Raw genomic sequence first — 22,425 nt, 5'->3', positions numbered from 1 at the left:
AGGGGTCAAGATTCAGTCTAGGGTTGGGAGATCTGTGGCTGGGTCTTGGAGCACGAGTCCACAGGTGGGCTGGCTGGGGAAGGGTGTACCTGCCAGGCCTTAAGAAAGGCCCAGAGGCAGCCCAGTGCATCTTGGGAACCACAGTAACCTGTGGGAAGAGCAGCAGGATGGGCCCAGGGTCACATCCTTCAGGGCCCAGAATGCTGAGCACAGGAGCTGAGAGCCCTGGTGGGTGTGAGTGGGGCTGAAATGTACAAATCTTGGCATCTCAGGCTTCTCCATGGAGCTGGCGTGGCAGACATACGGGCAGGGGCAAGCCTGGCAGCCCGGGCACCTAGGAGGGTGATTGAGAGCTGGTCTCCGGCCTCGGATCTCAGCCCAGCCCTGTCTCCCCGAGCTGCATGCCCCTCACCGGGCAGCTACCCCTCTCTGAGCTCATGTACTCATCTGTCCGGTGGAAGGACGCGTGGGGAGCGTGTAAGAGGGCTCAGCACGTGGTGGGGCCACCCGGCTGGCATTACCGTTTCCTCCCTCTGGGACTGGGCCTGGCTCCCCATCCACACCTCCCATCCGCTGCTTGCTGCGGCGACCCTTGGGGACAGCACCCAGTACAAATCTAGAGTTAATTAAAGGCGGATCCCTTGGCCAGTGTTAGCCCATTCTCGGAAGGTTGGCAGGGCTGGCCCCGCTCAGCCCCACCCTGAGCCCATTTCCTGGTGGGGGGGGTTGGGGGGGACATCAAGGGCCCAAGAGGGAGAGGGGCTTTGGCTAGAGCCACTTTGAGCCCACAAGTGACAACAGAGCTGGAGCTTGGACCCTCGTTGACACTTTGGGGACACAGCGATCCAGGAAGGTTGGAAGCACAGGTCATGCCCTTGAGGGTCTGCCTTGGAAAAGGGATTCCAGTCAGTAGGACAGTCTGTGGGCCCAGAAGGGAGGGAGTGTGGGGATGGAAGGTTGTGCTGGGAGGAGGGGGGGCTTTCCCCTAAGGCCCACTGCCAGCATCCCAGGTCTTAGATTCCCTGGCCTGGGGCCATGCAAGTCCCCTGAGGGTCGGGTTGTGCACAGAAGCCCCTGCCCCTCTTGGATAGGACAAACCCTGAGGTGGGGGCAGGGAGAGGCACTGGGGTGCCCTCCAGCCTCAGGGACAGCATCTCGTGCGGGTGACACAGAGCCTATTTGCTGCCCAGTCCTGGGTCATAATTGCCCCTTTATGCTTCCTGTTCCGCGTGGGTACACAAGGCTGGCTCCAGGATCTCGTGACCCACGCCCTGGCGACTGGCTAGCATGGGTATCTTCCCACCCCTGTGATCAAGGCCTCCGAGCACTCAGAGGCGGCCCAGCGGGCTGCACTGGGCCCAGAGAGGATCACCCACTTTGCTGGGATCCCAGAGGGGCCAGGGAGGGGCACAGTCATGTGATGAAATGTGGGCTCTGGACCCAGGGTTTCACCCAGCTGGGGGACTTGGGCGAGTCCCCACTCTGTGAGCCGCAGTGTTGTCATCTGTGAAAGGGAGCACCTGCCTCTGGCTGGCTGCCGAGAACAAACACTGGATGGTTCCGCGCCTGCCCCGGAGGAAGCTCGGTCACTGATGGCCCGGCGGTGGGCAGGGACCCCCCAGCCCTCGGTCCAGGTCCAGATGCCGTTTTCTACCCTCCCCGAAGCCCAGACTCGTTTCCTATCCAAGTTATTCTCTGTGACTCCCACGGGTGGCTGCTCCCTTGTTAACAGCCACGCCATCGTCTAGGAACTCGGATTGCTGCGTCATGTGGCCCCAATGTGGCTGCCTCAGTTTCCCTTTCTTGGCAGTGGCAGGGGTGGTGGCCCAGGCTGCTTTGCTACAAGAGGGACAGGGAGGAGGCTTGGCCAAGGCCAAGCTAACCATGTCCCTCCCAGCCCAGAGCTGCCTAGAGCTCCTTGATGTCCTGTAGGTCCGGTCCATACCTGCCTCTTTGCCCTGATCTCTCTCCTAGGTTCTCTGCTTCTTGCCCTTCCTCATGCTGCTTCTTGTGCAGAGACACCCTCCCTGTTCCCATTCACCCTTTTATTCTCAGCCAAATAATACTAAATCTGGGCAGAGGGCACAGCACATGCAAAGGTCCTGGGGCAGGAACAGCGAGGGCTGTGTGGCTGGTGCAGAGTGAAGAAGGGGAGGGCAGGGAGGGGATGGGGCAGGTCATGCAGGGTCTAGGGGGTCAGGGGAGGACTTGGGCTTTTACCCCAGGGAGGTGGGAGCACTGGAGGGCTGTGGGCAGAGGCGCCCTCTGGCTTCAGGGGGAGGACAGATTGTGGGGGCGAGGGCAGGAAATGGCTGCATTGGTCCCCGTGGGCGATGATGGGGCTGGACCAGGTGGAGGTGGAAGAAGGGGCAGAAAATGGGAGGAATTGGGGTAGATTTTGAAGGCAGAGCTGGGAGCACTTGCTTCTGTTCTTCCCTGAGCCCTTGCAGGAGACCCCACTCAGAGTCCCCCAGGGAGAAGGAAGGGCAGGAGCCCCAGGGGGGCTCGGCAGGGGCCTGCCTCCAGCATGGCCAGTTCCTCCGGGAGGATGGCGTCCTGAGAGACCCCGGAACTTTCCCTCTTCCTTGCGGTGCATGACCCTCTCCTCCTCGAGTCTGCCCCCACCTCCCACCCCCATTCCCGTTGGACCGTCCAGGCGCCGGCAGCGCCCAGTGCCGCCGCCCCCCCCGCCCCCCCAGCGGGCTGGCGTGGCAGATATGAAGGAGCCTGCACCCGGATCAGCCCCATCCTGCCCGGACTATTGAGGAGGCGTGGGCCCTGCGAGGCGGGGGCTCCGGGAGCCAGGGGGTAATTAGGGGCCTCTCTGTTCTGAAGGCGGCTGCCCCTGGCTCTCTTGGGGGTGCGGGGAGTGGGGGAGGCGGCTGTGGCTGGAGCTCATCTCCGTGCAGGTAGCCCCGGCTCACGCCTGCGTTCTGGGGGGGGGGCGCCGAGGTAAAGCAGGAGGTCCCCCTCCTGGGGGTCCATGGTGGGCCTAGCAGCCCTGAGTGTGAGCCCCCCTGGGCTGCAGGCTTTCTGTGTGGCCTCAGTTTCCCCAGAGGCTCTCTGAGGGCCTGCCCAAGTGGCCTGGGCCCAAGCCCCCTACTCAGATGTGCCCGGCAGCTGTGTGTCTGTGGGTGGGATCGGCTGCTGTGGTCACTGTGGCCCCAGCCGGCTGCGGCTCCTTTCCCCATCTGGGGCCTCCACCTTGCTCTTGGGCCACTTTCGCTCTTAAAGGGCCCATGGTGGGGGGTACCGGCTGGGGGTAAGGGGCTGTGCTCTAGGCTTCTCTTTCCCTACCTGCCCGGTCCCCGACTAGTCGTGTTTGAGTGTGTACCTGGATTGCAACTGTGCGTGCCAGTCTGTGTGTGTCCTTAGACGAGGGGGTCTGACTTCGTCTCTGTATTTACTGTCTGGCTGATACGAGTGTGGCATGCTGCCTGCCCAGCCTGTCTCCGTGGTCTGACTGTGCGCACATCTGAGTCTCAGATTCGTGCGCTCTGGTTGCCTGTTTGCAAGCCGTAGACCTCTGATCTGACTCCCTATTCGCCTACAGCCCGACGGTGTATGTGTGTCGTCTGCCTGACCACGACTCTGTGTATCTGGTCATGCTGTTTGTCTGTGGTCTCTGCGTGGACCCATGTGTCTGATCCCACCGTGCTTGTGGTCTGACTGGGTACGTGGCTTGTCTGCCCCGTGCTGACCCTGTACGTGCATCTTATCTGACCCTGGGTGTCCGAGGTCTGATTTTGTGCCTGTTGGTGGTCTCTGTGCAAGCTGTCCTTGCGTGACTACGCGTGTGGACCCATCCTTCTTGCCCGGCTGTGCGAATACGTCGGCGTCTGCGTCTGGTCTCCCTGTGTGTCTGTGGTCTGACTGTGGGTCTGTCTGTGGTTCGGGTGCAGGCATCCTTCTTTCTGTCTGGTCTGTCTGTCCATGGTCTGACTACGTGCAGGTTGAGCCCCCACCCCCACCCCTCACTCTCCCATCCTGGCTTCCCCACCCCCAGCCCTGAGCCATGACCAGGCCACCACCAGCCCAGCCTTCTCCTGGGGCCTCTCTGGGGCTGGGCGAGGTGACCGCAGCTGGGTATTTCGGGAGGCAGAATCACAGGGGCTGCCCCACCATTATATGGCACCCATCCCTGTGGTCGTGGCCTGGACCCGCCCGGGGCATGGCCTGGGGTGGGTGTGGGGCTGACCTAGGCCTCACCTCTCCCTGCCTCTCTCCGACCCTCTGCCCCGGCCTTCTGCCCCGGCTCTGGCCAAAGTGGAGATTGGGGAGGGGCTTTGGCCCCTGTGATCAGGGACTCTTCTGCCCTAGAAGAGTTTAGATTCTTGTGGGAGAAACCGACTCCTGAGTGATTAACATTCGCATGTAATTTGCAAACTGGGCTGAAGTCGTGGAGGATGATGGTCTTACTCATTTCTGAGGCTGTGGGATGTGGAATGGGTGGCGGGGGCGGGGTGGGGGTGCTTCTGGAAGAAGTGACAGCTGAGCTGAGACCCGTCACACAGTGGTGGGGGGACAGCAGTGCCGGCAGAAGGCGCAGCAGGGGCAAAGGCTGGCGGGCAGGACTGAGCTACACCTCCGTGAGCGGAGGAAGTGAGATCAGCAGGAGTGGCTTCCTCTGGGGGCAGCGGGAGCCACAGAGGCATTAGAACAGGGCAGGCGGCAGGGCCGGGCAGGTGTGTTTGGGGAAGATCTGTCTGCGGGCTGAGCGGGGCTGAGGTGGGATGCAGACAGCCTGCAGCGTTCGCTGGAGCCTCGTCCTTCCGGAGGCCCAGCCTGGGCGGAGAGCAGTGGGTATTCAGAGGACCCCTGGAGCTGCTGCTCAGTCCTGGCAATCGGCGGGGGTCTGAGGTCCGGGCTCCATCAGAGTGGAGGCTGACTGATCCGCAGTCAGCTGGGGGCTGGGGGCAGTCTCCGTCCGTCGGGGATGCTGTACAAAATACCATAGGCCGGGGGCTTAGCGACAGTAGACACGCGTCTCTCATGGTGCTGGAGGCTGGGAGTCCAAGATCAAGGTGCTGGCAGAGCTGGGTTCTGGTGAGGGCTGCTCCCTGCTTCCCAGCCGGCCCTCCTCTCACCCTGTTGGAGCCGGCCCTCCTCTCGCCTTGTTGGGGCGGCAGAGGGAGTGAGGAGCCCTGTGGGATCTTTCATAGGCACTGCGCCTGTTCCTGAGGGCTCCGCCCTTGTGGCTGAATCCCCTCCCGACGGCCCTGCCTCTTAGCGCTGTCACAGGGAGGGTGGGTTTCAGCACAGGGATGTGGGGGGAGACACAGGCCTTCAGTAGGGGCTCAGCACTTCCTTCCGCCCCATCATTGCCCCATCACCCCCGCCCCCCCCCCCCCCCCGTTGTCCTACAGCCCCTTCCCCCCGGCCCCATTCCCTCTCCTCCGCCCCTCTGTGATCTCCCCCCCCCCCCGCTGCCTCCTCCATGAAGGCGCCCGGATTGCCCGTCTCCCCTCTCACGGTGCCTCCCTTGTCTCTGCAGACGCTGCCCCGTCTGACGCTCGGCTCGGCTCGAGGCCTCTTTGTGAGGGACCGGGGGGCCGTCCCCCTCCAGGGCGGAGGCCGGAGGCTGCAGGTAGCTGCCAAGCATGGCGCCTGCCTGGGGCCCCGGCGTGGCATCTGTGGTTGGTCCCATGGGCCTCCTCGTGGTCCTGCTGGTCGGAGGCTGCGCAGCAGAAGGTAAGAGTCTGGTGCGGGCCGCGTGGGCGTCCGCGTCCGTGTTTACGTGTGCGTGAGTGCGCGTGCCCCCACCTCCTCCCCAGGTCCCTGGTTTTGCCCGGCAGAGCCTCTGTGCTCCATGGAGGAGGCGGAGCAAAGTGCTCACCGTGCGCCGGTCCTGGGAGGCTCAGAGGCCAATAATAACGACGGCATTAAAAGCAGTAACGGGAACGATGATGATGATGATGGCTGTTTCCCCAGCATCAGCTCTGTACCTTCGCCTGTGTCACCTCCCTCCAGCCTCCTAACACTGAGCCGGCTGGTTCCATTACCTTCCGCATTTCGCAGTGAGAGAAACTGAGGCTCAGAGGGGGCAGGGACTTACTTGAAGTCACGCCTTGAAGCCACAGAGTTCCCCTTCCCTTGCCACACATAGAAACACCAGGGCCTGGGGGGGCAGATACACGGGCAACCAGACCTTCCCAGGTGGAGCCCGGAAAGGCTTCTTGAGAGAGAAGACATTGGAGCTGGGGCTTTGTGGGTGTGTAGGAGTTCGCTGATGGAAAGAGCATTACTGGTGAAGGGGCTAGCCTGCGGAAAGGCCTAGAGGTGAAGAAAGGGGTTGGTGTAGTTTGGGGTGGGCAAGGCTTTGTTTCTGGCCGTAACATGGAAAGGATGAGGGTCCTTTCCCTCATCCTGGGCCCAACACCAAGACTGAGGCTACCACGGGGGGCCTAGAGGAGGCGTCACTCAGGCCCGTGGGGACACACAGGGTCAGGCCAGCAGGAAAGAAACTGGAATCTGTAGTTAGTCTGGGTTTGAATCCTGACTTTGCCATCAACCTGCTGTGTGACCTTGGGCCAGTGACTCAGCCTCTCTCAGCTGCCGTTTCCATCTTGACTGAATGAGACTCAGCACAGATCCACACCCCCGCATTCCCGTGGCAAAGACACGCGATAATGCTGCCTGGCACACAGTAGGCCCACAATCCCATGCTCCCATGAGCACAGTAATTATGGCTGCTGGGTGAGAACACCAGAGACGTGCACGCTGGCCTTAGCGGTTCGTGCTTTACCCTGTTTTCGTGTTGTTTTTTAGTAGATGCCTAACACATTCAGATCAACCACCACAGCCTGATGGGATGAATGCTGTTCTCATTGTTCCCATTGTACAGATGGGGAAACTGAGCCACAGAGAGGTTTCATGGCAGCCAGGAAGTAGCCACACTAAGATTTGAACCCGGGCCGTGTGGTGTGAGAGCCTGGGTCCCTGACCATCACACCACACTGCCTCCGGGACAGTAGCCAGCCGCGGCTGGGCTGGGATCCGTACGGTCACTTCCCCGAGCCTGTGCCTTCCGGGGCTCTGTTCCCCACGTGGGAACAGCAAGGCGAAGGCGACAAGCATTTGAACATTTCATTCATTCATTTAATGCAGGATCAGATCGTTCACTGGGAAGGGACATCCTGGGCACTGTGGGGGGGGGGGTCAAGCAGCATTCCTGACCTCACCCACTCCATGCCAGGAACTACCCCCAGTCGTGATGACCACAGACGTCCACAGGCAACAATGTCTCACCCCCACCCCCTGAGAGTGAGAATCGCTGGTTTAACTTACACTGATTGAATAAATAATATGTGTACTCCTTTGACATCTTACTCTAGGGATAATTACCAGCCTTGGGGAAACTGAGGCTGCCAGAGCCGGAGACCCATTGTGGTTGAGGGGGGACCACAGGATTTGGAGACTGCCCTGGCCTGGGTTTAAATCCGGGCTCTGTCGTGTGACCACAGCGACTTGTGGTCTCATTCATTCAGTGCGTCTTTAATAAGTACCTACTGTGTGCCAGGCACTGGTTTAGCCACAGGGAATGAAGCAAACATCCCACCCCTTTACGGAGCTCATAATCTAGCAAGGGAGAAGCACTAAGTGTGTTGGCTGGTGGACATGCTGGTGGACTTGGCTGGTGGGGATGTGGGTGTGAGGGGAGGGTTGGGGGCTGCATTTTAAAGGCGTGGGCGAACATCAGGGAAGGTCGCAGTGAGGTGGCCTCTGAGCAGAGACCTAAAGGAGCTGAGAAGTGCACCCTGTGGGTATCTGGGGGAAACTCCCAAGCAGAGGGAACAGTATGTGCCAAAGCCCAGGGGCAAGACCCAGGGTGTTGGAGGAACAGCCAGGGCGCCCGTGTGGCTGGAGCAGAGTGGGTGAGGGGGAGAGAGGGAGGAGGGAAGGGTAGGGAGGGGCCGGAGCAGGTCGTGCAGGGCCTTGGGGGCTTCAGAGAAGACTTGGGCTTCTGCCCCAGGGAGGTGGAAGCCCTGGAGGGGCGGTAGGCAGAGGAGGGCAGGACCGGGCTCAAGTGCTCACCGGCACCCTCTGGTGGTTGTTGAGGGGAGTACAGACCGGGGGCAAGGGCCTGAGCTGGGGGACCAGGGCGCCGGTGAGGACGCTGGTCCAGGCGAGCAGAGAGGGTGACCCAGGATATTAGCACCTGGTGTGCAGCTGGAGCAGGCCCAGTGGGTGCCCCTGCAGTGAGCCCTGGAGTTATGATTGCTGTGTAGCTTTAGGTGCTGGTACTGCCCTACACTCAACCCCAGGTCTGCATCTTGCCTCCAAAGGCAGGTCTGTGTCACAGGAGCTCCGTCCTTGGGACCCACCACGATTTGCACGGCCAGCTTCAGGGAATGACCCAGGCCCTTGGGGAGCCACAGAGGGTGGGGGCCATTGGGCCACAGAGAGCCCAAGTGGGCAGCTGAAACCACCAGCCAGCGCCAAGAGGAGCGATTTCATCTTTAGAAAGGGCTTTGGGTCCTGTGGGGCCTTCCCAGGATGCCGTGGGGCTGGCCCAGGCGGGGTTGGAGGGGACCGGAGGGTGGGTCTCCGGCGCTGCAGAGTCCAGAGTGGAAAAACAGAATCTGGGCCAGGGCTCTCCCAGCCTCCATGCTGGTGGTATCACTGCTCGGAACGAAGACAGGGAGACCCCTGGGGCACACTCTCAGGATGAGGACCCACAACCCTATTTATCGAATGTGCCCTTTCCGGGGGTAGGTCGCTGGATCCGGGCCCGTGGAATCCTAGCTCCCATCTGTCACGAGCTGGGTGACCCTGTGCACGTCTCTCACCCTCCCTGACCCCTGGTTTTGCTTCTATGTGTCCCAGGTGCAGGAACAGTGCTGAGTGCCACCTGGCCCAGGACAGACGGGACGGTGGCTCCCCACAAGTGACTGCCATACCCAGGGCGTCTGTCTTGTGTCGGGGTCCCTTTGCCAAGAAGAGGAGGGGAGGGTTCGTCCAAAGGAGAGAATCCAAGTGTCCACAGGATATTTTCTAATGGGGTGCAGTGAGGGGACAAAGCTCTTCCAGACTGTCTGCGACCCCAGAGCCACCTGGAGATGGGCTGAGAAGACGTCCGCCCTGCAGAGACGGGGAGCCCAGGAGCAAGTGGGCTGTTTCACTGGGTCCAGTGTTAGGTGGGCGTCAGGGGTCACCAGAGAGGTGTGGTGGGGTCCTGGCGACCCCGTGCCCACCCTGAGCGGCACATAACCAGTTATTTCGGCCCAGCATGAGCAAGGCTGTGATGGGGGGTCTCCAGGCAGCGGTGAGGACCAAGCAGCTCCTGACCCAGCGTATGGTCATCTGAGAAGGCTCCCCAGGGGAGGTGCTGGCCTCGCTGAGGTGGAAGCTGCCAGATGAAGGGAGGAGGAAGGGACTCCCGCAGGAAGGAACAGCAGGGGCTCCCGCTGTCTCCTCCCCCGGATTGGAGGGTGCTGGGGGCGTGTCCCAGCTCCGAGTCATAAACAGGCAGCTGGATGCCCCCCGGAGCTCGCTCCTGCCCTTCCTTCCAGGGCCTCCCAAGAGAGGATTTCCCCCTAAGTAAGAGCCCTGACCCGGCCACAGTGACTTTCCTCCGTGACATCGGCTGGGGATGCGCATGGCCTGGGTCACCATTCCTGAGGCTTGCAGGAGGGGCCGCCCAGGCAGGCAGAGCCAGGGAGGCGGGCCCAGTGCAGGGCTCAGCGTGCAGCAAAACATCCCCGTCAGCCCCAAGGCCTGGAGGTGATAGGAGCCTAAGACTTGCGCCTGTGGACAGAAAGACCCGGGTTCAGATGCGGGTGCTGTCGGGTCTGGGCCACATGGCCTCACCCAAGCTTCTCCACCCTGAATCCGCACAACGTGAGAAACCACCACGGCTCCGCAGGGAGCACAGGACTTGAAGGAGGCCGCACGGGCCTGCTCGCAGTGGGTCTACAGATTTTCAGAAGAGACGGACCGCCAGTAAAGTCGCGCGTGGTCACATCAGTGGGAGCAGAGCCTTGAAGAGGGGAGGCGAGGCCACTGGGATGGGCTCCCCGTTTTGTTCAAAGAATTATTTGAAGAATTTCTATTTATCTTTAAACAGCTGAAAATCTCAAAAAGGTACCAAGTAGGAGGCCTCTTCCCCTCCCCCTCCCCATGTCCAGGCACCCCATTTCCCTCTGGGGCGGCCTTTACTTCTCTGCATGCGCACACACGCTCACTCCGTGCGCCCCCCCGCCCTGTTTTTCTCTGTCCCCCACCCCCCCACCCCCGTTTTTCTTTTCCCACAAACAGTAACATCCGCTGTACTCTCTACCCCTCACTGTTTTGCGTCTTACAGTTTCTGGATCTTGCTGTTCCTGCCCTAGTAGTTAGGAAAGCCCCCTCATCCCTTTGTGCTGCCCAGCATCCCACTTCGGGGTGCCCCGGGGACATGGCGTCCGTCCCCTTTTGTTGGGTAGCTAGGTTGTTTCCTGAAGGACCTCGCCAGCCCACCGCAGCCCTTGAATCTGCCGGTGAGAACCTCAGGAGTCACCGGATTGCCTTCATGGGCTCGGCTGTAGCATCAGCGCGAGTGGAGGTCCCCTATCGCTTGGGCCGTTCAGCAGTAGCTGAGAAGACTCAGTAAGGAGAGAGCACTGGGAATGTGCTTTCACGGACGGCAGCCTGTCCACGTGCAGGGTAGCGGCTGTCGGGGCTTAAAGACCCCGCCCGCCCCACTCGAGACTGTCCTGGAGAGTTAATACTTCATATGTCTGGGAGCGGCCGAGAATGTGGGCTCAGGAGCCAGCCGAGGTCCAGTTCCGGCTCGGCCCTCGGGCGGCTGGCTGTGTATGTCCAAGGAAAGGCTTTGCCTCTCTGTGCCTCAGTCTTGCATGTGTCAGATGGGGACCCTGGGGCCCCGTGCTCAGCGCCATCAGAGGGTCACATATTACTGAACTACCCCGCGGCATACACTAGGCACTCAGTAGGTTGTCAGCACCGTACCCCTAGGGAAACGGGATCAGCGTTTCTGCGCTCTTGCCTCCAGCGCTGGCCCCTCGCGTCTGGACGTCTCCCATGGATTCAGAGGCTGGAGCCCAGGGTTTGAATGTGGGCTGGGACCTCAGATCCCTTGGTCACCCCCTGCTTCCCTGTTTGATGCCTCAGTTTCCCCATGTGTCCCACTAGGGGATTATCTCCTTGCAAGTCTTTTCCGGGCCAAGGACCCTCCAGGGTTTGGCTGGGCACCCCACGGGGGGCTTCTAGGCGCTAAATCTAAGGACCCCGGAGTCTTGGGGGAGGGCTCCCTTCCACCATCCTCTGTGGCCCCTATGAGGCTGGAAGCACGTGTGAGCATGTGTGGCTGTGGTCTCAGGGGTGAGCGTGGGGAGGGAGGGCGTGTTTGCATGGCCCTGTGGGCTGCTGGCCTCACGCCTGGGCCCACCAGACCCTTCCTCTTCCTTCTCTATCTCCAGAGCCCCCCAGGTTTATCAAAGAACCCAAGGACCAGATCGGTGTGTCGGGGGGTGTGGCCTCCTTCGTGTGTCAGGCCACGGGTGACCCCAAGCCACGGGTGACCTGGAACAAGAAAGGCAAGAAGGTCAATTCCCAGCGCTTTGAGGTGAGTCGGGGGTGAGGGGAGATGGTCTGGGGCCAGCACCCCCTCCCCAGACGGGGCCACAGCGGCTCAGCCACGCTCAGCCGCAGACGTCACAGAAACGTCTCCCGGGCGAACGCTGGCGGCCAGGCCAGGCTGCCACCCTCCGTGGCCTGGGCAGCTCTCACCCCTTCCCCTGCCATGCGCCCCACCTGCCTGCGCAGTTGAGGGCCCGGCCAGGCTGGGTTGCTCTGCTGGCCGTGTGCTGTGTGGCCTCAAGCAAGGCCCCACCCTCTCTGTCCCATCTCTCACACGGAGCCTCCGCACAACTCCATAACACGGACACGATCAGACGCACACGCATCTAGGGCCAACGTGCCTTCACACGCCTGTCACAGACTTGCCCGTGCTTCTCACACACCCACATACACACAAGCCCTCCTACTTGCACAGACCTGGGCCCGGTTTCTGCCTGCGGTGCGTTCGCACAGGACGCCCATCCACATGGACAGTACAGCCCCCAGCTCCCCTGCCAGACACCCCGGGGACCTCAGTCTCACCCTGCTCTCTCCCCTGCCCGTGGCAGACAATCGAGTTTGACCAGAGTGCGGGGGCCGTGCTGAGGATCCAGCCGCTACGGACACCCCGGGATGAGAATGTGTACGAGTGCGTGGCCCAGAACTCCGCTGGGGAGGTCACGGTCCATGCCAAGCTCACTGTCCTCCGAGGTATTGGGCTCCCTGGGGTGGGGGTGGAGGGGAGCCGGGCCCCGGGCTTTTGGGGCAAATACTAAAAGAATCATTAAAGATCTTGGTTTAGATTTTCTCTCTGGGGGACCTTGATCTCTCTTCCCCAGCCTGTTAACACCAGTGCTGCCCTGAGCCTGCCAGTAGGGATTTATTGAGCCTTTGCAGGAAGGAGCGGTGTGAAGGGACTAGCGTCATCCGTTTGTCATCTTAATCATTCTCTGATTAGAAGAGCCTGATCCACCTTGAACTGGTTCATGTAATAAAGAAAATTTCTTGATCTGTGTAATGAAAAGTTCTGTGGACGAGGTAGCTTCAGGTTCAGCTAGATCCAGGAACTCCTACGGTGTTCTTAGGTCTCACCCTCTCTCTGCCTCTGGGTTTATTTTCTTCCATACTGACTATGTCCTAGTGGGATGACCCTCAGTAGCTCCAGGCTTGCACGCCGCCACCCCAAAGAGAGAACCAGGTGATCCTGCCCGGGTTGGGTGAGATGGCCATCCCTGAGCCACTTACTGTGGCCAGAGGAACAAATACTCCGATTGGCAGGGTCCTCCCTGGAGTCAGGGGTGTGTCAGCCCACACAGACAGGGTCAGCAAGGGGCGGTTCCCCCAAAGGGACAAAGGAGGAATAGATATGTTGGACAGGCGCAAACATCTGCCCACTACCCTCCATGCATTCACACAGATCCTTCCGGAACACTGCTTTGCTGGGCTGTTGGCTAGCGTCGCTGGGGCGGGCTGGGGGCACCGGGAAATCACATTCTCCTTGTAAAACAGCACCCTTCAGGCAGTCCCGCCACAGACCCCCTACCCACCCAGCTGCCCCTCCTGCCTGCTCTGTGGCAAGGGCGTTTTAGCCTCTGTGAGCTGTGTGACCCTGGGCAAGTTAATAAACCTCCGTGAGCTGTGGTTGCTCACCTCCCTAGTGGGGAATAACAGTGGGGAATAACGAGGCTCACTGGAGGGGTAGTCACGTGATCCAGGTAGGTGGAGCATGCGCAGGAGAGGCTGGGGCTTCTCCTGAGGGCCCAGGCCCGAGGGCTTGGCGAGCTTATTGTTCGCACTCCCGAGTTTAGTGGGACGACTGGCACCAGCCGTTCTGTGGCGTTCTGTGGCGCCCGGGGTGGCATTCTTCAGCCTCTTGTAGGGCAGCAGAGCCGGGGTGGGCGGCACTTTGGCCCCGGGGGCACTTGGTCTCGGACCGTGGGTGCAGCCTGCACGGGGTCCCTCCCTCGGAGCGCTCTGCCCATCCCATCTGTTTAACAAGAGGCCCCTTAGTTTCATCCGTGCTGGGTCCTGGAGCAGGTCCTGCTGGGGGAGGGAGGGGGAGGGGGAGGGGCAGGGAGCCGGCTCGGCCAGGCCCGCCCCGCCCCGCCTCTTCCCAGCAGATATTCTTGCCCTGACCTTTCCTGGGCACAGACGGAACAGCCTGCCTCCCGCTGCCCCGTGCCAGCCTCCATTGTAAGCGCTCAGAGAGTTAAAAGGACATGCTGTGAATCTATTAACCGCCCAGTCGCTGGGAGTCTGGGAAAGATCCGTCTGTGCTCCCTGCCCCCCCCCCCCCCCCCCATCAAGGCCTCCTTGGCTTCGCTCTGTTCTCGGGCCGCCTAGAGGACGTGGTGTTTGGGCTGGATGCCCAGACCGGAGCCTTTGACCCAGGAGCGCCTGTCCTCCCGGCGCCCCCCCACCCGGGCCCTGAGCCCCGGGGTTCTTCCCGCCGAGCAGGGAAGGACTAGGCTGTTGGGCCCCGCTCTCCCCGCCTCCCTCCCCCTCCCTCTGATTGTGGACCCTGCGCACGCCTCCCGTGCTGTTGTTTTAATTAAACTCCGAGGAATCGGGCACAATGTGGTACGCGATGAACATTTTTGTTTAATTAGGAGCTCTCGGTACCGTCGGGCAGCCGCAGCCTCCCCCAGTCCCCGTGCACGCCTGCTCCCCACGCGGCTGGCTGCCACCCACACGCACTCACGGGGACCCCCGAGGGCCGCACACACATGGGAGGTGCTCACGTATGAGCGCGCGTGGGGCGTGGATGCGTTCTCGGGTGACAGGCGCGCACGTGCCAGCTTAGAGCGCCAAGAAGCGAGGCCCAGTTGTTTTGGCCTTAACCTCCAGTGACATCATGGGCAGCCAATCAGAACCACCTTTGGGGTTCAGGCCTCAGGCCCAAGAAGAGCAAACAGGGCCTGACCCACCTTGGACAGGGTCCAGCCACCCCCTCAGACTCCAGGAGGTCCAGTCCGGGGGTTGTGGGTTCCTCAGCTGGCCCCTCCCAGCTTCCTTTGGGCTTAGCTGGACCTGGGTACAAATCCTACCCAGCCTGGCCGTGTCCTGGCTGTATGACCTGGAGCAGCTGTGTGTCTGTCTGAGCCTCAGTTTCCCCCTCTGTGAACTAGGTGCCATCTTTGAGGAGGACATAGGAATGCTGCTGTGGAGTGCCTGGTACATGGCGTTCAGGACTTGGGACTGGGGCCGTTTGCCCTCCATGCACCCCTGGACCAGGACCGCAGCTCTCGTTCCACTGGAGGAATGGGATGGTGCCGTCCCTGCTTGCCTCTCCCCTGCCCCGTCTTGGCCTCCTGTCCCTCCCCCACCACCACGGTGTGCCTGGGGCTCCGATCTCTCTTGCATGGTGGTCTCTCGCCCACCTCTTCCCCAGTCCCCCAGTCCCGTGCCCCAAAGCACTCACCATGCCCACTGACCCTTCTGGGCCTTTGTAAGCAAATACCTGGGTAGTGTTTCCCTTCACACAGGTAGCAGCATCGTCTGTTCCGGAAGATAGCAAACTTTTTCTGTAAAACGCCAGGGAGGAAATTTTTTGACTCTGCCGGCCAGTCTCTGTCCCAACTTCTCAGCTCTGCTGTCGTAGCTAGAAAGCGGCTGTAGATGACATGGACACAGAGGGGCGTGGCCGTGTGTCAATAAAACTTTATTAACAAAAACAAGCCAAGGGCCGGGTTTGGCCTGGGGGGCGGTAGTTTTTGATCCTTTGTCTATAGCATCTTTCACTTTGAGCCCTGTCCACTTAGCGGTGTGTCTGGACTTTGTATCACATCCCATGGGTGGCCCGGCGTGTAGCTAATGAATCCCTGTTGACAGCTGGTTAGGTTGTCGCCAGCCTTGTGCTGCTCGGAGCCACTCTGCATTCCTCCTCCGGTGCACGGCACGTAGAAACCGTGGATGTGCAGCTGGGGGTCAGGGGTCTCTGGCAGGTGGCCCCAGGGCACCACTCTCCCCCCCCCCCGTAGGGTTTGTACCACCCCCGTTCCCTCCTGTGTGCCTTCAGTTTCACCAGCCCCCACACGTGATTAGTTTTGTTGTCACTTGGCCATCAGGGATGGGGTGGGGACCGCATGGGTTTGCCAGGGCTGCTGTAACCAAGTCCCACCATCTGGGCGGCTTAAACGACATATTCTCTCCCAGTCCTGGGGGCGGGAAGTCTGAGACTGGGGTGTCGGCGGGGCCGGTTCCTCCTGGGGCCTCACTCCTAGGCATGCAGACGGCTGTCTTCTTCCCCTGTCCTCACGTGCTCATCCCTCTGCACGTCTGTGTCCTCGTCTCCCCTCCTTGCAAGGGCACCAGTCAGATTGGATTAGGACCCGCCCCGGTGACCTCATTTTAATTTAATCACCCCTTTAAAGACCTGATCTTTACATTCTGAGGTTCCGGGGGTTTGGGCTTCAATATGAACTTGGGGGGGAGGCTCCTTTCGGCCTGTAATGGGGTGAGTGGCTGTTAAAATCACACGGCGGAGCCTGGTCCCTGGCCCTGGGGAATCCTTCGTCCGTTGCGGATGACAGGCTAGACTGGAGCTGGGGGTGTTTGGGGTCAGAGCAAAAGGCACCTGGACTCCAGGTGCTGGAGAGGGAGAGTGGAGGTGGGGGAGCAGGTGGGACCCTTTGGGAGGCCCCCGAGTTTCCTCCTTTCCCTGGCGAGACTCCAGCTCAATTAGGCCACAGAGTTCGGTAAGGTTCTCAGGCATACGAATGAAGGCCACCTGCCAGTTAGCTGGCCTGCTCATCACCTCGGCCCATGACCACGTTCCTGCCGGGCCCTGGACGTCAGGCTGAGGGCCTCCAGGGAGAGGGGCATTTTCTCCTGGTGGCCCTCCCACCCCCTTTACTGCAGAGGGAAGCTGGACCTTGCCAGTGAACGGGGACACTGAGGCCTGGAGGTGTGGTGAGACTCTCGTGGGTTAACAGCAACTGGAACTGAGCTTTTCACGCATTTATTGAGCACCTACTGTATGCGAGGCCCTTCTTGGGCAGTGGGGACGTGGCAGCGACACATGTACATCATGACAGAGTTGGACAGATGTTCTGGGGTCCAGGAGGATGTATAGCTCGGGTGTGTGAGCCAGCCTGAGGGGACGTGGATGCGTAGACAGGGGCCGAGGGGGACGCAGGAGGGAGCTTGATGTCTCTGAGGAACAAGGAGGTCTGTGTGGCTGAACGGAGACAGGGTGAGGGTGGCTCGAAATGGGGCTGCCGAGGCTGGCGGGGCAGCGGTGGGCGAGGATCCTGGGTCCCCCCGGGGGGTGGCGAGGACCACAGCGGAAGGCGTGCAGCACGGAGTTAGTGGGCTTCGGTGTGTGTGTGTGTATTTTTAAAACGGGGGTAGGGGCAGAGGGGGAGAAAGAATCTCAAGCAGACTGCCCGCTGAACACAGAGCCCCACGAGGGGCTCGACCCACGACCCTGAGATCACGACTTGAGCTGAGATCGAGAGTCGGACGCTTCACCAGCTGAGCCCCCCCAGGCGCCTGTGTTTATGTTTTACTAGCTCTGGATGCTCTAAAGGACCCCCAGCGTCTCCCCCACTGGGCGCTGCTGATCCTGGGGCTGGATCGTTCTCGGGGAAGGGGGTGCATCCTGGACATTATGGGGTGTTGAGAACATCCCCGGTCCCCACCCCAGGTGTGACCATCAGAATCACCCCAGACCTTTCCAGTAGCCCCCTGGGAGGCAGAGTGGCCCTGAGTGAGAAGCGCCGGTCTGACCTAACCCCCCCCCCCACCCCCCGCAGCACGCCCTCCCGTGGGAGTAATCCCCCCACGCGGCAAGCAGGAAGCAGGCCATAGGAGCTGCCCCGGCCAGGCAGGGGCGGGACCCAGCCACCACCACCCCCGCCGCAGGGTCGGCCATGTGGCAACGGGGCCCCCGCCCTGTTCTTCCCATGTCTCCACCCTCAGAGGACCAGCTGCCCCCCGGTTTCCCCAACATCGACATGGGCCCCCAGCTGAAGGTGGTGGAGCGGACACGGACAGCTACTATGCTCTGTGCTGCCAGTGGCAACCCTGACCCTGAGATCACCTGGTTCAAGGACTTCTTGCCTGTGGACCCCAGTGCCAGCAACGGGCGCATAAAGCAGCTGCGGTCAGGTGAGCACAGGTGGCTGGGAGGATGCGGGAGCCATGGAGGGCAGCGGGGGGAGGGTGGCATCTCCAGGGCCAAGCCCTGAGGACTAATGGGAGACAGAAAGGCAGAGGGGATGTGTAGCCATAGGGAGGGCATTGGCGTGGGGAGAGTATCTTCAGAGCTGAGCTAGAAGCGATATAATGGAGCGTGGACAGGCAGGGATAGTGGGGAGCTATGGCAGATGGTAGGAGGGGAGTGTGTCCGTGCACGAGTGGGGTTATAAGGGACCCTGGTGTGCACAGTGATGGGGAGCTACAGAGATCCCAGGGGCAGAGTGTCTCCAGTCCCCAAGCAGTGCAGTCCTAATGAGGCACAGATGTTGCAAGTGATGGAGAGCCACAGAAGTGGGGGGTATCTGCAGTGCCCCCGCAGTGGGGACACAGTACGGTTCAGACAGGCGGAGGTGAGGGGGGGCCATGGAGAGTGGCAGGGATGGGCGTCTCCAGTGCCTCACCACTGAGTATGTAATGGGGCACAGATGGTCAAGATGATGGGGAGGCATGGAAGGTGGTGGAGGGAGAGTGTCTTTCCTGCTGAAGCAGTCGGTCTGTCCAGTGAGGATGTAATGGGGTCCGGACACGTCAGAGGAGAGGGGAGATGTCTAAGGCAAAGGCAAGAGAGTATTTCCAGTGCTGCTGCAGTGAGCCTTTCTGGAGCAGGTAGGAGGCCTTAGACAGGTAAGGTAATGGGGAGCCATAGAGAGCTGCAGGGAGAGAGTGACTCCAAGACTGAAGCACTAAGGACGTGACGGGGCACAGACAGGCAGTCCAGCTTGTTTGTCCGGGCCCCGGCTGGGCCAGAGCACCAGGCCTTGGCCACCTTGGGATGGGTAGTTCCACGGTTGTGTCTCGGCCTAGCGCCCACGTGCCCCATCTGTGAGTCTGTCTGTCTCGGGGGCTGTGTGTGTGTTATGTCAGTTGTCCCACTGCTTCATGACAAGTCCACATGTGCCTGTCTGGGCTCGCTGTGCCGGCCTGACCCGCTTCCCGTGTGCGGCTGAGCCGCCTGCACGTGGGTTCGCCTTCTCCCTCCCGGAGCAGAGCTTGTCCACCTGCATCTTGGCTGCACATTGACCCACGTTACTGTCCCTCCCGGTGCGTGCATATGTCTGAGGCCACGCCCCCGTCCCCATGTGTGCAGACACATGGTAGGGATGTGCCCCCCCGTGCGCTCCCGTGTGTCAGTCCACTGTGATTACACATGTTGGGGTACACCACTTTGTTTTCTTTCCCCCCTTCCTCTGAGGACCCCCACCCTGGAGCCAGCCCTGCCTGAAGGCCTCCCAGTTGTTCTTAATGCCCCCACTCACTGCCCGGTCTCATCCTCTGACTGGTCCGTCTGCCCGTCCTGTTTTCCATTTCTGCCCAGCGAAGAGCCAAGCTCTGTGAAGGGGCAGAGTTTCTTCCCTGGAGAGATGGGGACCTTGCCCCGGGGGGAGAGAGACAGCCTTCCCCCTCCTGTGCTGTCAGAGGATACTTGCAGCTGGGGGTTCAGTGGGGGGATGATAGCCCGAGGATCCAGTTGCTTCCCTGCTGGCTTGTGCCCTCACGGCCCCGATAGAGAGAGCTGACGGAGAGCACGGACCCCGGGGCCCCGGCACCTGGGCCAGCATCTGCTGTGTCCTAGAGCAGGGCTTTTCCTCTGGGGCCATAAAACGCGCCTGCTCCCTGGCACTGGTGTGAGGGGCTTGAGACGGAATGCCTGGCAGGGACTAGGTGCTCAGCGAACATCAGCTGCTTTATCTGATTATTATTCTGACCTCCCCTCCCTGCCCCGCCCCAGGGAGGATACAGGCTTTTATATAACACCCATTAATGATCCTGTTCTCTTTTCTTGTCCCTCTGTTGTAAACGTTCAGAAACCTTTGGTAAGTCTCATTTGTTCCCCACGTCAACAACTAACGTCCCCTCTTCGTTCCCCTCCCCCCGCCCCCTCCCCCCCCAGACTAACAGCCACTGTGACAGTAACGGTGATCCACTCCACGTGGCATGTTTACTAACGACCCCCCTCCCCCACCAGCCACCCAGCCCTCCTCCATCAGGCATCAGGGGGCTGCAGAGAGAGGAGCCCAAGAGGAAAAGAGGAAAAAGCACAAGGCCACAAGGGGCCAGTCAGACCCCAGAAGAGGGGTTAAGGGGAAATTAGGGGAATCCTAGAGGTAGTGGAGTTTTGCACCTAATAGTCCCCCAGCCTTGACACTGCTGGAAAATGAGGAACTTAGAGAAGCTTGGGAGCTGGGTCTGAGGGGAGAGAGGACTTCTCCAGCTGGGCTGGCACTGGGTACTTCCTTCTTTTACCAACATCCAGCCTGAATCCCCTGAAACCAACTGCTGGGCTAATTCATACTAGAGTGAGAATGACTGATGTTGGCCCATGAAAGTTCCTTCTCCTCTTCCTCGGGTTAAGCAGTAGACCCACCTTTAATACCTAAGAGGTATATTCTCTCCTCTCAATATAGTGGCCTTGGGGGCCTCGTCAGGTTGAGGCTTCTGTAAGAAGTAATACAGAGGTCTAGAGGCTGGAGATCTGGGTTCAAAGCCCACCCTGCCTCTGACTCATGGTGTGACAATTCGCTGGCCCCTCTGGGCATCCATTCGCCCATTGGTTTGCCTATGCCTTCCCAAAGGACTTGCGTTCTCTCACTCTGCCCTGGCCTTGGGATCCCTGGGGCCCCCTTGTTCTTGGAGGGGTTCTCAGCTGTCCATCAGCAGAGAGAGAGGGTTCCGGATCTATCCCAGGAAGATGAGCTGGGGGTATACATCTCTAAGCCATGACTGCCTTTTGTGTGCGTCCTGAGTTGTCCCCTGCCACCAGCCCCCAGGTCGACATGACATGCAGATCGCCCTTTCCTCTTTTCCTTTTGGAGGTTAAGGAGATGGGAGGGTCCTCCCTCCACCCTCGCTCCCCTTTCGCTGCTCTCCCCTGTCCCTCTTACTTGGCCTGTCTGTAACACCTTCCCTTTGCTTTATTAATGCCCAGCCCTGGGGCGCTAACCCCTTTCCCCCGTCTCTAACAAGACTCCCAAGACCCTCCTTGCTCCCTGTCCCTTCCAAGAAGGAAAAAACAAAGGGAGGTCCGTGACCTCCCTCCCTTAGCCCAGAAGGAAGGCAGCCAACAGGGCCAGGCCAGGCCATAGACCTCCCTGGGCCATAGGGACACCCCTGAGACCAGGCTAGAGGGGCTTCTGGACGCAGTCCCTCCTTCCCCAGGAGACTACCGCCTCTTGTGGGAAGCCTTCCTGACTGACAAGCCCTCAGACCCTGCCCTGCTCCTGCAGGGTCCATAGGCTCAGGGCTGGCTCAGTCCCCTACCCCCTGGGGGCAGAGTGGACAGGCCTGGCTCGTGGCCCAGCCTGGCCTCCCTGGGGCCCCCCGGCCCCCCAGGACTGCCTTCTGAAATTCACCTGACTCTCTCTGCTTCCCTTACAGAAAGCACTCCGATCCGAGGTAAGAGGCTCCTCCCTCACCCACCCACCCACTCACGCTCTCTCTTACTGCCCACCTGGCCCCCCAGGCTCCATGGGGGGCTACACCCAGGCCCCTTCCACATATTTCCCCCTTGCCACCCTGCCCAGTGTCTGTCCAGTCTCTGTGTCTGTGTCGCTGTGTGTGGCTGGGGGGCCAAGTGTGGCCGTGACTGCCCCTCAGGCCACCTGGCTGCAGGGAAGGGGCCGTCTCCTCAGGAAGGGGCAGTGCCTCCCATGCCCCCCCAGAGCTCTGGGAGCCAGATTCTGATCACTGCTCTGTACACAGGCCTTGTCTTTCTCCAGCCTCATTCTTCTCGTCTCTAAAATGAGCGTGCAGAGGGGGCCTTCTGGCTCTGCTGCTCCTTTTGACCTGAGGGTGCAGCCCGAGGGAGCAGAGAGTCAGGCAGTGTCAAAGGCCAGCCCCTAGCGCTGACTGCAATAGACTAGAATAGGCCTGGGTGGGAGCCCTAGGGAAGAGTCAATGTCTAGTCCTGGCTTTGCCACGGAATGCTGTGTGACCTAGAGCAGGCCCCCTGCCTTCTCTGGGCCTCCACAGTAATGCCTGCCTGCCTGATATTCAGAGCCTTGAGATTGGGGGAAAGTAGGAAGTGTGGGATATGGGGGAAGAACCTGCCTCCGTAGCCCCCCAAGAAGCTAATCTGGGGTCCTGATTTGTGGGTCCATGTCATGTCTATGGAACAGCCAGGAACAGCTGGGTAGAGGGGTCTTCTTGGGAGCTTGGACTGGATTTTTGGACTCCTGGTGCCACGAACTCATACCTATGATTCAAACACACTTGGAGATGTTCACTCATCTTTCGTTCCCTCGTGGTCAACAAGCATGTGGGTCCAGGCCTGTGATTCAGACACACTCGGAGATGTTCACTCAGTTGTATTTAGTTATGAAAACGAAAACTTTGATCCAGGCCTTTTATTTCAAACATACTTGTGGAAACATTTGCCTCGTTTTTATTTACTCGTGGGTGTTCAAATATTGTTTCAGGCCTGTAATTTTAAACACAGGGAGGGGAAACCAGCCCTATTTTCCTATATTCATAGGCATTAAGACCTTTGATTTGGGCCTATGATTTTAAGGATACTGGAGAAAATTGGCCTCTTCTTTAAACTTTTATTCACTCACGAACAACAGATTGTTTGATCCTGGCCTGTGATTTTCAAACACACTTGTGGCACTTCAACTTCAATTTTATTTGTGGGTATTAGAGGTTTTCATTCAGATCTCTGATTTCAAA

At 60.2% G+C, this 22,425-nt stretch overlaps 1 protein-coding gene across 4 annotated transcripts in view; it reads left to right on the top strand.

The window, feature by feature from the left end:
• The window catches only part of PTPRS (protein tyrosine phosphatase receptor type S), a 96,696-nt gene that overhangs the window by 31,585 nt on the left and 42,686 nt on the right, over positions 1-22,425 (top strand). For all 4 annotated transcript variants that reach the window (XM_057311443.1, XM_057311442.1, XM_057311444.1 and 1 more), the window contains exons 2-5: positions 5,495-5,691; positions 11,421-11,566; positions 12,129-12,270; positions 17,482-17,670. In XM_057311443.1, the coding sequence (XP_057167426.1) occupies positions 5,601-5,691; positions 11,421-11,566; positions 12,129-12,270; positions 17,482-17,670 (568 nt within the window). In that variant the 5' untranslated portion in view covers positions 5,495-5,600. The remainder of the gene's footprint in view (positions 1-5,494; positions 5,692-11,420; positions 11,567-12,128; positions 12,271-17,481; positions 17,671-22,425) is intronic.

Source organism: Ursus arctos, unplaced genomic scaffold, assembly GCF_023065955.2.
Source record: "Ursus arctos isolate Adak ecotype North America unplaced genomic scaffold, UrsArc2.0 scaffold_14, whole genome shotgun sequence".
NCBI lineage: Eukaryota > Metazoa > Chordata > Mammalia > Carnivora > Ursidae > Ursus > Ursus arctos.
Note: the sequence above shows the minus strand (reverse complement) of the source record. Positions and strands in the feature narration are given on the sequence as shown.